Here is a 13,773-nt window from a genome sequence, read left to right as displayed (position 1 = left end):
TGTGTAGTATAACACAAGAATAGGACACTCAAACATCTAAGACGTTGTTTCTCTTATCGTCCCTCCACCTGTCAGGTGTGGCACATCAAGATGCAGATTGATGATCATGATTACTGAGGCTAAAACTGCAGCATTCAGAGGAACTTCAGTCATGTACAGAAATCAGTTCAGTATTACACTGCAACACAAAAGTGAAAAGTGTTGCACAGCGTGGTTACGACATATAACCGGCATTTTAAAGTGGCCTGACCTGAACAGAACTCATGCGGCGTAATCAGCATCGTGCTGTATGTCTGAGATGTGTCTGAGAGAACATTTAAGAGTAAGTCTTAAACCTCCTATTGCAACAAAAGGTTGAAGACCTTGGGCAAAAACAAAAGTGTTGCACTTCTACTTTTGTTCAGTGTACTTAATGGAGATACCCATGAGCCTTAGCTGTTTTATCATGGAGAAGCAAACAGTCAGAGGGTACGAATCCTAGCTGACTTGACAGGGTTGATGAATTCTTCTAAAACTGACCCAGACAGTGGACTCGTTTCTACTTATTAATATTTCACATGAAGCACAGATATTCAATACTCGGTGGAAGTTTCTTATGGAAATACTCCTCGAAGGTCACAGCAGGTCTCTCACCTTCGGCTTTTCATGAAATAATCAGATATATTCCTCAAAAACAAGTGCAACTGCTCATTTGTGGTACGGACGATTAAGCCAGGAGACCTTCGTCTTTGTTTGGAGGAGCTCCAACCGATGCTCTCCCAAAACAATGTGGATGCAGAAATTAATAATAGCTCAAACCCACTTTAAGCCTGTGCTATGGCGAGATTTAGCAAAAGGCATAAAAACTGTGGGTCAGGCCTCTGCACAGGATCAGATCTATAGACTACGGCTCCACAGACTTTGATTTACCTAGAATTACATGATGTGAAAAAATATTCTTTTTTTCAGGAAAATATTCATGCATGTCAATAACCATAAAACAAATATTAAAGTTTTATTCTTATCTTTGCAGCTAAATGATGAATGAATGATGAATGATGATGCATGCTGACAGGTTTAACAGACGTTACTGTGCTGGTGTGAGAGAGGCAGGTATTCATAGTATTAATGACAACAGGAAACTCTGGCCTGAAGGAGTGACAGTGACATATTGCTCAGGTGTCTGAGGATCAACAACATGATGACATTTTCTCACAATGAGGAATGGACTGACTCATGGTGGAGGAGACAGAACAAATTCTCCATATTTAGTTTTCCTCCTTTTCAACAAGTTGAAAACATTCACTCTAATCTCTTAGAAAAAAGAAACAAAAAAAGAAAACTCTTTTCTCTTTCAGTCGACCAGTTGGCTGGCCAAAGCTAAAGCCCTACACAGCCTCCAGCAGGTGTTGTGAATATAAAGTAGAGTGGGAGTGCATCAGTCATTGGCCGGTCTCATTTGGTATGCAAAATAAAAATGAGTTATACAAAACGAGGCCTGGCAGGAGGCTGCAGACGGGCTCAATACAGCTGCAGAGCAGAGTGACCAAGTCCAGAGTGGAAAAAAAGGGAAGGAAAAAAACACACAATGTCAAAGTAAAGTCAAGTTGTTTCAGTCAAATGACTTCGTCAGCTGTTCAGCTGTCAACAAGCTAATTGGATGCAAAATGGACAAAGTAAACCAAAGCCAGGTGTTTAAAATAAAAGTTAAATTATTCATAATAGTCAACCCAAAATCTATATTACATAAGGACTGAGTCTAGTACTTGTGTGAAAGTCCTTTGACATCACAGCTGGATTTTCTGTGACTTTCCAAAACTTTTTGTTGAAACTTTTTATTGAAAACAATGTTTATGTTAAAAGGTTGCAAGAAAAGAATGTAGATGTGAGATTGTTCAAGGAACTCTCTTGTATCTATATTTGTTTTTCATGTAGACATTAATAGTGTGGAACAGGGCAACAGGGCAATTTCTACCCTACCCTACTTTCGTCTCCTCAGCAACATTATGCTCCATTCAGAAAAGCAGAAGTAAACTCTCAGGAAGAAATTGTCATCATGAGTTTAGCTGGTCAGAGATGCAATTCATAATTTGATGCTTCTTCTCACAAAGAAATTGCAAATAATCTTTTTTTTAAACTGTAACTTATAATAATAACTTTATTTCTATGGCACATGGTGCTGCTCAGAGCTACACTATGGAGACTCATGGGATTTCTTGGTTTCCCTCATCGAACTCATCAAATACACAATCCAGCAACTCCAAAACGCTCTGGTGGACAAGTTGTGACTTGCACATTCACCACGCTATGAGATAATAACAGAACGTTACCAGACAGAGTTGTTTTAGAGGCAAATGCAGAGACTGCTTTCTGAAAAACTGCCCCAGACAGGAACATGCATCAGTGGGTTTGCATGAACACCCACACCAAATACAACAGCCATACAAGCAGCTAACATGAATTGACATTGAACCCACACAAAAAAGTACAACAGAGGCTGATGGGAATGCTGTTAGTGATATAGGTAAGTATTGGACTCATCACAACACTTGGTGAAAGGATTCATCCTCTCTGTATCATGAATGTTGACACTCAATTTGACAGCTGGGTCACTGACATTAACAGACTTCATGTAATAGCACAGCGATAAAGCAAAGAAGCCCCTATTTATCAACCCCCTTAGGCAAAGATACAATAGCGAACAACACCACTGAGTTAACTGGCTGGTTTCAGCTCCACATCTCTATTTAGACAGTGAAGCGGTTGATGACACAGAATTATTTGCGAATGCCGAGTAAATGTTGTCCATGTAAATATTCACTGGCAGCACCGAGCGCTAATCTACTGTAGTATTGACAATCTTCTTATCACTTAGACAAAGGGTAAGCAAGAAGAAACCTTTTGGAAGAGTAAACAGTTCATTCAAATGTCGGCACTGACACGAGGAGCGTGCTGTAAGTCCAACAGCTCAGTGTTGTTGGGTCTTTTTTTGTCGTTGCTTCCTCTAAATCTTCCAAACAGATGAACAAAACACACACACTTTCCCCCAAAGCTCCTCTCACAGTTTCCAAAGTGTTTAAAACAAAAACTCTGGTGCCAGTGCGATGCAGGCAGGATTAGCTGGTATCTCTGCCCCCCCCTCCTCTCCTCTCCGTCCCTCCACACACAAGGCTCCCTCATTCACATGCCGTCCACATCTCTGCCTCTGAAAAGCCTCTCTACCATCATCACCACCACGCCGCCGTACGGTATAAGTCATCGTGGCAGATGAAACAAGCACAGTCACATGAACCGGGAACACACTGGTAATATTAGCTGTGATAGTCCTAATAAAGGCTGCGGTACATTCTCTTTTCTTCGCTCACCAGAACGGAGACGCATTTGCCCAGCATTCAAATAAGAGTGTGAAAACCCAATTTAGACGGAGAAATTACTTCTCTCACCTTCACATTGTGTGGTGGGTTTCAAATGACAGACGACTGTGACTGTGTCAGATTTTCACATGCACACACATAATATGTTTCCTTGCCCTTTTAAACTGAGTCATCACAGCTGCACACCAAACCAGACAACCAACCCTAAACCTCCAAACAGCCATTTAAACTAGTGGGGAGCAGCACATCAACCCATCGGACCCCACAGGTACAGTATACACAAGTTCTGGTTTTTGGATGACACAACTCAAGTTAGGAAAGAGAAAAAAGTTATATTTCTCTGACAGATATTTTCTTATTCCCTTCCAGTTTCAATTCTAATTTGTTTGTTTCTTGGCTTTTAAATTGTATTCTAGTTTAGTTTAGTAGTCTGAATATCTTTTGTGCATTTTAAAAATACTGATCAAATGCATTTTTGGTTTGATTATACTCCCACATGTGATTACACTTAGAGCCAAGAAATATAATTGAATTCATTTGTATTTTTACTTACTTAAATGCCCAAATGTCGCAGAATGACATCTACAGATAAGATATCATAAATTTATGTCAAGATCTTATACTGTAACAACAAAAACCGTCAAAAATGTAAGCAAACAAGAGTCTGTCTTCATCACAGAAAGGGAATAAAAACAGTACAGTACAGTACTACAGTAATTGATATAAAGATGCAATTAAACGAGTCAATAACAGAAAGTTAATTGGCAAACGTATCTGAATTATTGTTTCAGGCGTTTCTTTGAGCTAAAACTTGCTGATATCACCCACTCACAGCTGCAGATTTGATTCGTCTCTTTGTCGAACACATGATATAAAACTGATGCTATTTGAGGACAGCACCTTGAAATGATGTAAATAACGACAGGCAAACCAAATGGATTGACTTGATCGACGAAGTAAAAGGCAGACTGATCAATAATGAAAAGATAAGACACTTGAATGGGACAGGATTGGTCATAATTGAGTGTGAAGAAGAGACATGAAGAGGAAGGCGGCGCTGCAGGAATCACAGATCAATAAAGAGACATTGTAACACCTCTCCAATACAGACATCCCATCTGTCTTCACAATGATATATTTATAGATCAGACCATAACTACTGAAAGAGATGTCGGCCGTCAAAAGGTTAGCTGAGGCGTGTTGGTGTCAGTTTGCAACACTAAATGCTTTGAATTCTCCTCTCGTATAGCAATAAAGCCTCCTGAATTTATAGTGGAGTTGTGCTAAAATATATATATATATATATATATATATATATATATATATATATATATATATATTTTTTTTTAAAAAACGGGGGTGAGACCGACGATTGATCCAGCTTCCTCTGGAGACACTGCTCCTCCGCTGCTGTGAAAGAGATTTCACTCCTAAATTTTAATTTATAACTTTCTGTGGGTGGAGAGTGGATCATGTCGGACTGCAGACTTTCACTGGTGGAGGTTTACGGACATTATTATCCACCATTTAATGAACCATTTTATAAATTAGATCTTATATCAATTACCAGTCAGTTATTTAGGAGATGTCAGTGGTTCATAGATCATTTATAAAGTGTAAGTAAATGATAAACAAGATAGATTTACTTAAATATTTAGAATAGTGATGATCTTCATTAGATGATCTTATCAATCCAGAGTATAACATTTATGTTTTGTGTGTGAATTAGTATCAGTGTAGGAAGAATGTTTTATAAATGATGAATTAGTAATCCTTAATCCTTAACAGTGTGTAGTTATGATAAATTGTTACTTTTTCTCATAACAGAAGAATAAATCTGCTTCTCCTCATCTTTTACATTTATAGCCTTGACAATGTTTTTAAAACCTGTTAAACACAAATGAACTTTCTATTTGGATCATGGATGTTAAAACCATACGAGTAAATTCTAGTCAGGTGTAAAGCTCTTATTTAATAGCACTCTGAGTGATCGAGTTTGTTTCCAATTTATCTAAATTGTTTTGGAAAATCAGAATACTTGGATGTCCAACTTAAAGAGGAACTGTGAAGGATTTGTAGCTTAACTATGCTACATAATTAAACCGTTTTGAAGTGACTGTGATAGTTTAATAAATGGCATAACTTGTTACGAGGGAGAATGGAGGCGCTATGCCTTTGACGTGTGTGTCACATTCTCTTGGCTGAAAAACAACTTGGCAAGATATCCCAACGCGCCCCATAATCTCTTGCATATGACGGATTAAACAACAAAAATATACACGTCGTAATATTGTATATCATATGTAAGGTTACTGTATCTACCACTCTATTGGTTGATTTCTCGGTGGCTTTGTTGTAAACAAATGCACATGGCCAGGAGGAGGGTTAGCAAAACAGCAGAAAAACGACCACACATAGTTTCTTAACTGCACATTGTCTTTGTACTTTAACAGTGTGTCTTAGCAGTGTCTGTGATTCACTGCCACTATAGGCTTTATTCTTGAAAGAGATTTTAATCGCACTTTTACATGGTTGAATAAAGGAACCGGTTTCTTCTTCAATAGGATGAGATGGAAGTTTTATTTAATTTGTTCTAAACCTGTAAATTAATATATAAGATGAGATAAAGCTTCAGTACATGGGGCTAAATCTTTAATTATATTTGGGGTAGTCATTTTAATTCCTCTGTCCCTCTCTCTGTGGGCTACTTTCAATTGCTTTGCTATGACTAAGCCGGTGTGCGCTGGGGATCTTTTCCTTGACCACCGGACCTGAACTGCTGGATTACATGATGACAAACAGACTGTGAGCAGCAGCTCGGAGCCTAATGGGACCTGAGATGACTCTTTCTCAAACATTGTCGGGGCAGAAGAGTGTAGCCTGCAGTGGGTTTTCTGGAGGATCAAGACCTTTTAATGACTAAAGTACCTTTCACTCGAGCAGTGACAGAAGTGAAAGCCCCTCTCCTCGTGCCTCTCTCACCCCCCCCCCCCCTTCTCTCTCTCCTTCTCTCGCTCTCCTTCTCCCTCCTCTATCCCCTCACTCTGCAGAGTGCAGCCAAACAGAAAGCAGCCTCTTGCCTCCGCTGTCATCGCTGTGGACCAGGCGGATGCTGCTGAGTGCTGCGGACCCAGAAGTGCAAAAAAAAAAAAAAAATTCATCAGGGATCTGGAGAGTGTGAGAGTGTGGAGGAGGAGGTGGTGGCGGCGGCGGCGGTGGGGTGGGAGTAAAGAGGAGAGGAGAGGCACACCGTCTCCCTCCTGCACTTGGCGGGCTTTTTCTGCAGCATCCTTCCACTTCATCATGGATCTCTGGAGTAACAAAGTCCTGGGAATTATTACACAAGTCGCCCTGATAGTTTTCAGCTCGTGCGGGGAAACGAGAGGAGGTGAGTGTGGTCGGATTTTTTTTTTTTGTACTCTGTGTGACAGCGGGGATCTGATGTGGAGTTGTGGAGCCGCTGCTGCTCAGTTTATGTTCATTTTAAATGTTTAAAAAGAAAGTGGAGCTCATGTGCAGCAGGAACAAGTGTGAAGTTCCTGAGCTCATGCAAAAATTCACTCAGTGTTTAGTTGAGCATGTTGTGAATTAACTAATGCAAATGAGCCTTTTTTTTCCAACAGCATCCGGATTGAGGAAACATGCTCAACAACATGTGTTCATTGATTTCTTTTCATACATTTATGCAGAGATTTCCCACACGCTGCACTTTAATGAAGCAGAGGGAGCCGGTGTAGAAGAGCATGTGTGTGGGGAAGCTGAATGAAAAACATTTCTCCCTCCTGAGCCTATTTAAAAGGTTGCCCTCGAGCAAGGCACTCAGAGCCCCACCTGCTCCAATGGAGCTGCACAGGCTGCAGAAGTCAGTGGCTGCAATATAAAGTGTTTGGAGGTGAAGGAGGGGAATCAGTACTGGAGAAGTTTGGAGTAGTTTCATGATTTTATTCTTATTTCATGTTGTATTTTTATTATTTTTTCTCTTTGATGCTGATGGTTGTTGTGCACAGAAAATGTCCAGTGGGTTAAGAAATCAAACTCTGGGCTAAAAAGATGATTTTTTAAAAATTCATAATCAAAACAACTCCTCTTTTTTCCTCATATTCTTTCATGGAGGGATGTTTCGTACTTTCAATATTATTTTCCTCTTCATATTTTTCCACTAATTTCCCTGCATAATGAACTTTACCGGGGATTTGAAAGAATGTGGAACATGTATAATTATGTATAAAAACTGTCATCACTTCAACTGCAATTGAAAATGAAGAATGAAAAAAAAAAACTAGCCGCCCGAAAAGCTCATACATGATTGATGGCACATTTGGTATCCTGCATCGTACACTGTGTTGATGGAAATGTCAACAGAGAGATCATTTTACATTGGAGCCGTTTGCATGTGCCAAACACTGTCAAAACAGTGGAAATGCTGCTAACACAGCCTCATAAAGTGGCTGTCAGAGGATAAATGTTTATCCAGGATGAGACTGATGCTGTGCTCAATTGAATTTTGGAGTCAACATCTGTGGGCAAATAATATTCATTGAATAGTTGAGAAAATAAAACACCACTAAGTGAGTCAGGGTGAGGAGAGTGGGGGGACAGATAGATGGTAGATATTACCTCATCAGGCTCATATTCCCCTCGACAGACAACAGCTGCTGGAGAGAGACACACACTGGCATTATGGGCTTTGAAAGGGTAAAATAAGAGAGATGAAGAGATTTCTTTGCCCTGAAGGAAATGGTTAGGACTCAGCAGAGTGCCTTTCACAAGCCATAACCAAAAAGAAAAGAAAACGCCGCTGTCTCTCTCAAATCAATAAGTATTGCTCGAAACCCTTTTTCCTCCTCTTAAGAGAGCAAACATACACTACATCATCCATTTAATAATCTCAGATGCCCAGACCTCTCTCCAGATTTTATTTGACTTTGTGCTAGTGCTGAGCCAGTGCTACAGGCAAGGTCTGACTCCAGCTATTTGTCAGAGTGAACAAAGGAGGTAAAAAAAAAAAGAAAGAAAAAAGAAACGTCACAAGAGGGCAGATGTTTCTGTTGCTGCTTCTGCAGCCGGTCGCAGTGACCCCCGCTCGCTCACTGAGACGGCCGTGTGCTTATTTAGGGGAAGTGGTGGGTGGTGTGGTTGGAGGCCAGTGTTTGACAGGATGTTTGAGCCCACTGATTAACTGACAAATCTACCACGGACAGTATTGTTTCTCCAAGAAGAGTCCTCAAGGAAGAAGAAAGAAAGAAAGAGCGTTTCAGTTCATGTGGAGTTAGAGCTGCATACGACTCTTTAGACATTAGTTAAATAAAGGTAAATGTCAACAAAAAAAGACGTATGATTATATAACTTGCATTATATTACGCATGGGTGGCAGCAATGTTTTTGTAAATTACATAAATCCTTTGTGGATTGTGGATGATTTACACGTATTGAGCACTTTATCAGGAACAGCTGTTTACCTGCTGAAGATACAGGTCAGATGCTTCAGATCAAAATCAAAATATAGGAAAAAAAGTGTCATGTGTTTGTTGAAACTAAATAAATGGTCTGAGCCTTTGCTGCTTGCTTGATTATGAACAGGGGTATCACACTAGAGATACCTGCATTAGATACTCAACAGACACATCTATATCATGATGGAAAGTCATATAATACTGTTGCTGCAGGTGAGAGCCAGAACTTCCAGCACTTGGCAAAAGCCACTGTGGAGTCATTAGAGAGGATCAACAAACACTGTCTTTTCTGTGCTGCAGATAAAATATGCAGAACGTTGCATATATTCTACCTTTTAAAGGAGCGCTGATGTCCCTGCAATAGATACTGTACAGATGTGCAGAGTGGTTGAGTCAGCAAGCTGAGGAGCTAATTAAATGTGGATGGTAATGAAGGAACAGTTAGTGCAACTCACAGGTTCATTATCTATTGATACCTTTTCCTGCAGACACTGTATCACCTGCCTCCCATCACATGACTCAATGTAATTACTTATTCATCAATCTAAAAGTGATGAGTTAAACAGTAGATATACTATATTGTATATTTAAATGCGAACACAGCAACAAATAGAGCTAATTTGTGCTGCTCGGTTCACTTTGTGTCATTTTGTCCTGATACACTGAAGCAGTGGCTCAGTCGGCACCTGTGACTGCCTTCAGGTGATTGCGTGTGTGACACAGAGCTCGGTTGCAGTTTAGCGGTGGGATTTGTCCACGATCGCTGAGCTCACAGAGGGAATGATATGCTGCATAGAAATGCGGTTTAATGAAGTTACGGCTGTGGAGCATCAGAGCAGAGAGAGCTGAGCAGGACTGAGCATGTAAAGCCAGCAGCAGCAGCAGCAGCAGCTCAGAGCGGAGCAGGTGGAGGGAGGAGATGGTGGCGATATGGTTGATGTCTCATTAGAAGACCGAGGTAAATGCAGCATCACTTATTGAAAGATTGCACTGATTTGCCAACAGCGATTTTAGGAAATCTACGGCAGGTTCAATGAGGGAAAAACCACAAGTTCTGATTTGGTCTTATAGTGGATGAAAAAGTTATTTTTCATCCATTATGTAAATGTCTGCTACACCTATGTAGATGTTCCCACTTATTCTGGCTGATTAAGCCTTAGCTCAGGCTGCAGTTGGACGGGGTCATACTCAAAGTTGCATGAGGTCAGCAAACTGATACATACTTGGTTTAAACAGGGAGTCACAATGATCTCATTTACAATGATAATCAGAATTTTCTTGCACACAAGAGGCTCAGACGTATCTGCATTTTAAAAGGCAAAATTTCAGGGTGAAATCTCAATAATCACCATTAACAGTTTTCGAATTAATTATAATGCATTAATCTCTAATATACACTGCACTGCATTATGGGATTGTTAGTAAAAAAAAGTAGTGACATTTTGTTCGCTTGTGGAAATGTATGTCTGAATGTGGCCAATAAATCTGGACACATTGTACAACATAGTGAGTGGAGGGTGGTTTTGGAGACAGTACTGTATGTACTTTTAGTTCTTACCAGACTGTTCTTTTGATACAACCATGAGGGGGCAGTAAAGTCAGACAAGGGCTCTTAATTAATGATTTTTATGATGGGTGTAAAAGTTTCCCTCATTCTCCTTCCACAGACTTCCTACTTAACATATGCACTCTGTTTGCATTTACTCTACAAAGGCGTACAATTGTGAATGCATAATTGGCCCTCACATACAGTGTGGATCTATTAAGTCCAGCGCACAAGAACTTGTCATATCTCCTCTAATTACCTGCACACTGCAAAAACATCTCTATGCAAATGCATGCAGCATCTACTTGTGAGCCAATGCCACTGTCAAACAACAATCCTCTGCCTCTGGATTTAACGGATTTGTCCGTCGCCCAAGTTTGGTGAAAATCAGTCCAGTACTTTCTGTGCAATCCTGCTGACAAATAAACAGACACAGCGAAAAAAACATTACCTCCTTGGAGGAGGTAATAGGCAGGAGCGCTCGTCACGGCTAACATACAGAGAGTGCTTGTGATGAGGTAAAGTGTGGTTCCAGGACGCTGTGTCTGTCTGATAAAAAAAGAAAGGAAAAAAAACACACACACACACACACACAGCTGGAGACACACAGGAGGCGCATGATGTTAAATTGTCTCTCTGTCTCTCCAGTGTGCTTACATAAGACCCCCGAGGGATTGTTATCTCTTCTCTCAGCTGATTTGGAGTCAGTGGAGTGTTTGTTCTAATCACAGCCTAATGACTGATAGTGCTGCCGCTCCCCTAACCTGTGTGGCTGTGCATGTGTCCCTGAGTGTGTGCAGACGCATGTGCTTGTGTGTGTGCATCTTGAGATAGGAAGCAAGTAGCCACAAGTGAGTGTGATGCGAGGGAATGCCAGGCAGCACGGTGGTGGTTGTTTGTGCGTGCACAAAATGCCTATAAGTGTGGATAATGTGCTCGTGCGCACATGTTCTGTTTAGATAACGAATGACTCACCACTCACCGTCTCACAGTCTTCGAGTAGAGAGGTTCTCGAGTTGAAAACTGAATGTGTCATGAGGTGCTGCGCCTGGAGAGACGAGGCAGAGGAGGTGGGGGTCCTGTCAGTGAGCTGGTTGGAGAAGTGGGCACTGTTAGCTAATAATGAAGGCTGGGCTGTCGAATCTGGTGCATTAGGTTATATACAGCAATGGGATAAATGTAAGACACACTTTTACTATGGTTTTAAAGGTACAGTAGGGTTGGAGATCCTGGAAAAACAGTTCTAGCAGGCCACATTTTGAGTTCAAGCCCCTTTCCTCAGACATCTCTCTGAAGCCACGCCTCCAGAGCGCAGGAACACGCAACACTCGTTCAGCACTGGGTTCACATCGAAGTGAAGCTGCAAAACCCCGATGTGAGTGACGCTGCTTTCCGCGATACTGTCGGGTGTCACTGTGCAGCATCGCTAACGTTCTGCCAGCTTTTTCTCGTGGCTCAATCACGTTAAAGAAAACACCTGACATCATAATAAACCATCCAACATCCAGCTTAGAGCTACATCGCCACCTAACAGACTTCACTGTGGAACATTAATTGTATCGCTGCCGTTGTCTTTTCCGCATTGTAACTCGTTGAAGACTCTGATCGTGCATACGATTAGCACACCAAGAGCGGTATGTGGAGGGAGGGAGGGACAGAGATGGCAGTTTGATTGACACATAATGATCCAATTAACTTGAACAGATCAAGATGATTGGATGATTGGATTTTGTCGGTAGCACAGGTGACTGACCTTTTTTCATTTTTGTGAAAAAGCATCAATTAATTGGTTGCAATTGGAGTACGAAGAGGATTTTAAACAATTGTGTAAAAAAAATGCTCCAGAATAGGCTCTCAACCCTGCCTTTAAGTGGCATGACCTCTTTGTTAGATCCATACAGCAGCTGAAAGCTGTCCTGTATCAACATGTGGTAATAACAATGAGGGAAAAACCTTTGAGTTTGTGTATTATTCAACTATAATTACAAAAGCACAGTGGCTCCCAAGCTCTCATCACATTATTTGACATCACATTTTATATTGTGGTGGAAAAAATTGCATTTAAAAAATGTGAAATTAATAAATAAATGACAATGGTGATGGAAAAAAAAATTGACTGTGCTGCTGATTTCAGGGACAATGACAATGTGCTATTTTTCAATGAACTTGATGTCTTGCGAGGAGGAAGATAAACATGTGAATATAATCTAATTAGTCTGGATGAGTCACGCATTTCCCTGCAAAGATCCCACTGTCATTTATGATTCATGAGACAGTGGAGTTTGTGACAGCGGAGATGAGGAAAGTGAGAGGAAGCTGAGGGGGGAAGCCCCTCTCATATTTCTTCTTTAGTGTCATTTATGAAAATGTGTGTTCAGAGACGGAGAGCCATAAATGCGATCCAATGAAGTCAAGGCTACGTTACGGCGGCGGCGGCCATCGGGGTAAACTTGGAGCCATCAGTCAGGAATCTAGATTTATTAACCCAGGGACAAGTAGTTAAGTGATAAAACTGACAGAGGCCTGCAGTCCATCCATCTGAGTTTGTGATGCATTGATATGAGCTCAAGGCCAGTCCCACTGGAGCTCCGGCTCACTACACACACACTCGTTTATCACATGGTCCTGTCATAACCTTAGATGACTTGTAGTCGGTTCAAGAATCTGTCAAACCGCGCTAAGGTCAGAGGACGCCGTCACTCATCGTGGGTCCAGGTTTGGACTGACAGGAGACACAAGAATCACTGCAGACGCACTGAGCAGCACCTCATGAAGGATCACAGAGAAACCACCAACACCGATGATGAAGATGCAGGAGAATCATCATTACCGTGGATACGCTCCTCTCTAATGTAATGTAGTCAGAGGAGAGACGGTTGAGATGATGAGGAGGAAAAAGAAGAGGGTGAAGAACAGGAGGAGGAAGATGAAGGAGATGAAAAAGAGGATGAGGTTGATGGAAAGGAGGATGAAGAAGAAGGGTGTGAGATGAAAAGAGGAAGAGAATGATGAAGAGAAGTGTAGTCATAGGAGCGATGGTTGAGATGATGAGAATGGTGAAGAGGAAAACGAAGAGGGTGAAGAACAGGAGGAGGAAGATGAAGGAGGTGAAAAAGAGGATGAGGTTGATGGAAAGTAGAAGATGCAGAAGAAGAGGAGGAAGAAGAAGAGGGTAAAGATTATGAGATGAAAAAGAGAGGATGATGAAAAAGAAAATGAAGAGGAAGAGGAGGAGGAAAATGACGAGGAAGAAGAAGATCAAGAGGTTGAAGAGAAGGAAGAAGAAGAGCATCAACAGGAGGAAGAAGAGGGAAAAGAACAGGAAGAGGAAGATAATGGAGTAGGAGATGAAAAAGAGAAGGAGGATGACGAAGATGAAGATAAAGAAGATGTTGAAGAGGAGGAAGATGAAGAAAAATGA

General features: G+C 41.1%; 1 protein-coding gene and 1 long non-coding RNA gene across 2 annotated transcripts in view; one reads left to right on the top strand and one right to left on the bottom strand.

Moving 5' to 3' along the window:
- LOC146973171 (uncharacterized) overlaps positions 1-13,773 on the bottom strand; it is a 67,970-nt gene that overhangs the window by 45,779 nt on the left and 8,418 nt on the right. The gene's annotated exons all lie outside the window — the stretch shown is intronic.
- LOC146973168 (contactin-associated protein-like 4) overlaps positions 6,252-13,773 on the top strand; it is a 78,097-nt gene continuing 70,575 nt past the window's right edge. The window contains exon 1 of the mRNA XM_085799431.1: positions 6,252-6,741. Coding sequence (XP_085655557.1) covers positions 6,657-6,741 — 85 coding nt within the window. The 5' untranslated portion in view covers positions 6,252-6,656. The remainder of the gene's footprint in view (positions 6,742-13,773) is intronic.

Source organism: Trachurus japonicus, chromosome 15 (genome assembly GCF_045865225.1).
Source record: "Trachurus japonicus isolate A0001 chromosome 15, Traja_1.0".
Classification (NCBI taxonomy): Eukaryota; Metazoa; Chordata; class Actinopteri; order Carangiformes; family Carangidae; genus Trachurus; species Trachurus japonicus.
Note: the sequence above shows the minus strand (reverse complement) of the source record. Positions and strands in the feature narration are given on the sequence as shown.